Here is a 2,142-nt window from a genome sequence, read left to right as displayed (position 1 = left end):
CACGTATGTTAACGTGCACGCACATACTCATTCACATCTTCGCATGCATATATATCCTAATATGCATGTGCCACACACACACATACACGCGAAAGCTCACTCATACACGTCACATACATGTATAGAAACTTACGCACACACATACATGCACTTGCACACATACAACCAAAAAAAAAACGTAACATAATCACGTGCAAATATATCTACATAAGCGCACATACATTCACATTTACACGTGCACTTACATCAACACGTATATGCACATCAACATCGACACGTATTTTTATACGTGTATACGTGTACATACAGTTACATTTGCACGCACACTCATATTTGCACACCAGCATGCGTGTACTCACACACGCATACATATATATATGTATATATATATATGTAAGGAGATACATACAAAGGGCGGCTAATACTTGCTGACGCATAAAGCAAGCAATTGACATTGAACACGATCGATTGGAACTATTCATTGGCGTTGCATGTTGAGAGAATTGGAGAGAGAAAGGAACAGGGCAAAAGATGAGAAAGGGCGGGGAGAATTTCCGGGAAATATTCCAGACGGGAAGGGAAATTTCACGAAAACTTTCAGCAACGAATGAATTCCTTTTATCAAATATTTTAATGTCACGCAATGAAGAAACTTACTTAATGACTGTTAAAATGAGGGAAATAATCGAAGAAACCGTTTAAAAAGAGCATTGGAAAAATAAAAAATGAAAAATAATTTATTGCATGAATTAAAAGAATGAAAATTTATTAATATGCAACTTAATAATGGAATGAAATCAGAAATGGGTTACACGAAATCAATCAATAATTTAAGATAATAATAATAATAATAGTAATAATAAGAAATAATAATGATAGGAAAGACTGGAAAAAATATAGAAATACATTTGTTGAATATGAAGTAATGGTAATGATAATGGTAGTGATAATGATAATGGATATAAGAAAATGCAAATAAACATATCACATCATATTTACAACCAGATAAACTTTAGTTTTTTTCCTTTTTTTGACAAGTGAATCATATGATTAGTGATAACGACAGATAATGTTGATAATAATGACTAACACGATATATGCATACATACAAATAGTTTATCATTCCTTAACCAGTGATGCTTTACTCTCTTGCTTGACAAGCTTGTATTATATGTGTGTGTATGTGTGCATGTGTGTGTGTATGTGTATGTGTGTGTGTGTATACGTGCGTACGTGCGCGTATATGGGTGGCTACAAAACCAAAACATTGGATAAATGATTGATTGATAGTAAGACTGATGACTATCATGAGTGATATGACGTCAAGCCCGCATATCACGTCCCATCGTGGTTTGCTGCAAGTTTTTAGAAAGCGATCTTCCCATACCGTACTTACAACATATTGAAAGATCGATATTACACACACATACATAGATACATACACACGCATACACATACACACATACACATACACAAACAAACATACACATACATACACACACACACACACATACATACATGCATATATCTACACACATATACAAGAAAGTGACGAAATTTTGGGATAAAAATTTCAAAAAAAAAGATTAATATCCATCTGACATTGTTAGTCAGCGATGATAAAAGCATTATCATTTATCACTATCATTATCACAATCAATTTATAAAAGCTGAAAATAATCAATAATTCCATGAAACCATAGAATATGAAAAAAAAGAAAGTGAATAATAATATCGATTGGAAGATTAGGAAATCTACAAACAAGTTAGAGAAACGAACCGCTCGCTATAAACTGGTCGTGTAAATGACATCTTGAACAAATTGAATGCAATAATTAAAAACATTTGAAATGAGAAATTTATTTTCAAAAACAAAAATTAAACTCCAATAATGAAAATGAATTGAAATGGAATAAATGTAAGGAAAGAAATTAATTGTGGAGTAACAAAATTGATTAAATATCGATTTATTTTGTTTTAATTTCTGATTCCAATTATTATTATTATTGATTAAATACAAATTTATTTTATTTTGATTTCTGATTCCAATTATTATTGTTCATCAAATAGCAATTTATTTTGCCTTAATTTCTGATTTTTTTTCTAGTTATTATTATTATTATTATCGTTATTATTATTATC

At 30.7% G+C, this 2,142-nt stretch overlaps 1 protein-coding gene across 1 annotated transcript; it reads right to left on the bottom strand.

Annotated features, from left to right (window-relative positions):
• Nucleotides 1-1,141: 1,141 nt before the first annotated feature.
• Nucleotides 1,142-1,355, bottom strand: LOAG_14916 (hypothetical protein; the record flags this gene model as incomplete). Its single annotated transcript, XM_003150408.1, has 1 exon — nt 1,142-1,355. A coding segment is annotated over one exon (214 nt), but the record flags the coding sequence as incomplete, so codon positions are not given.
• Between the last annotated feature and the right edge of the window lie 787 nt (nt 1,356-2,142).

This window comes from Loa loa, assembly GCF_000183805.2.
Source record: "Loa loa unplaced genomic scaffold supercont3.79, whole genome shotgun sequence".
NCBI lineage: Eukaryota > Metazoa > Nematoda > Chromadorea > Rhabditida > Onchocercidae > Loa > Loa loa.
The sequence above is the reverse complement of the archived record's forward strand: the minus strand, read 5'-3'. Positions and strand labels throughout refer to the sequence as shown.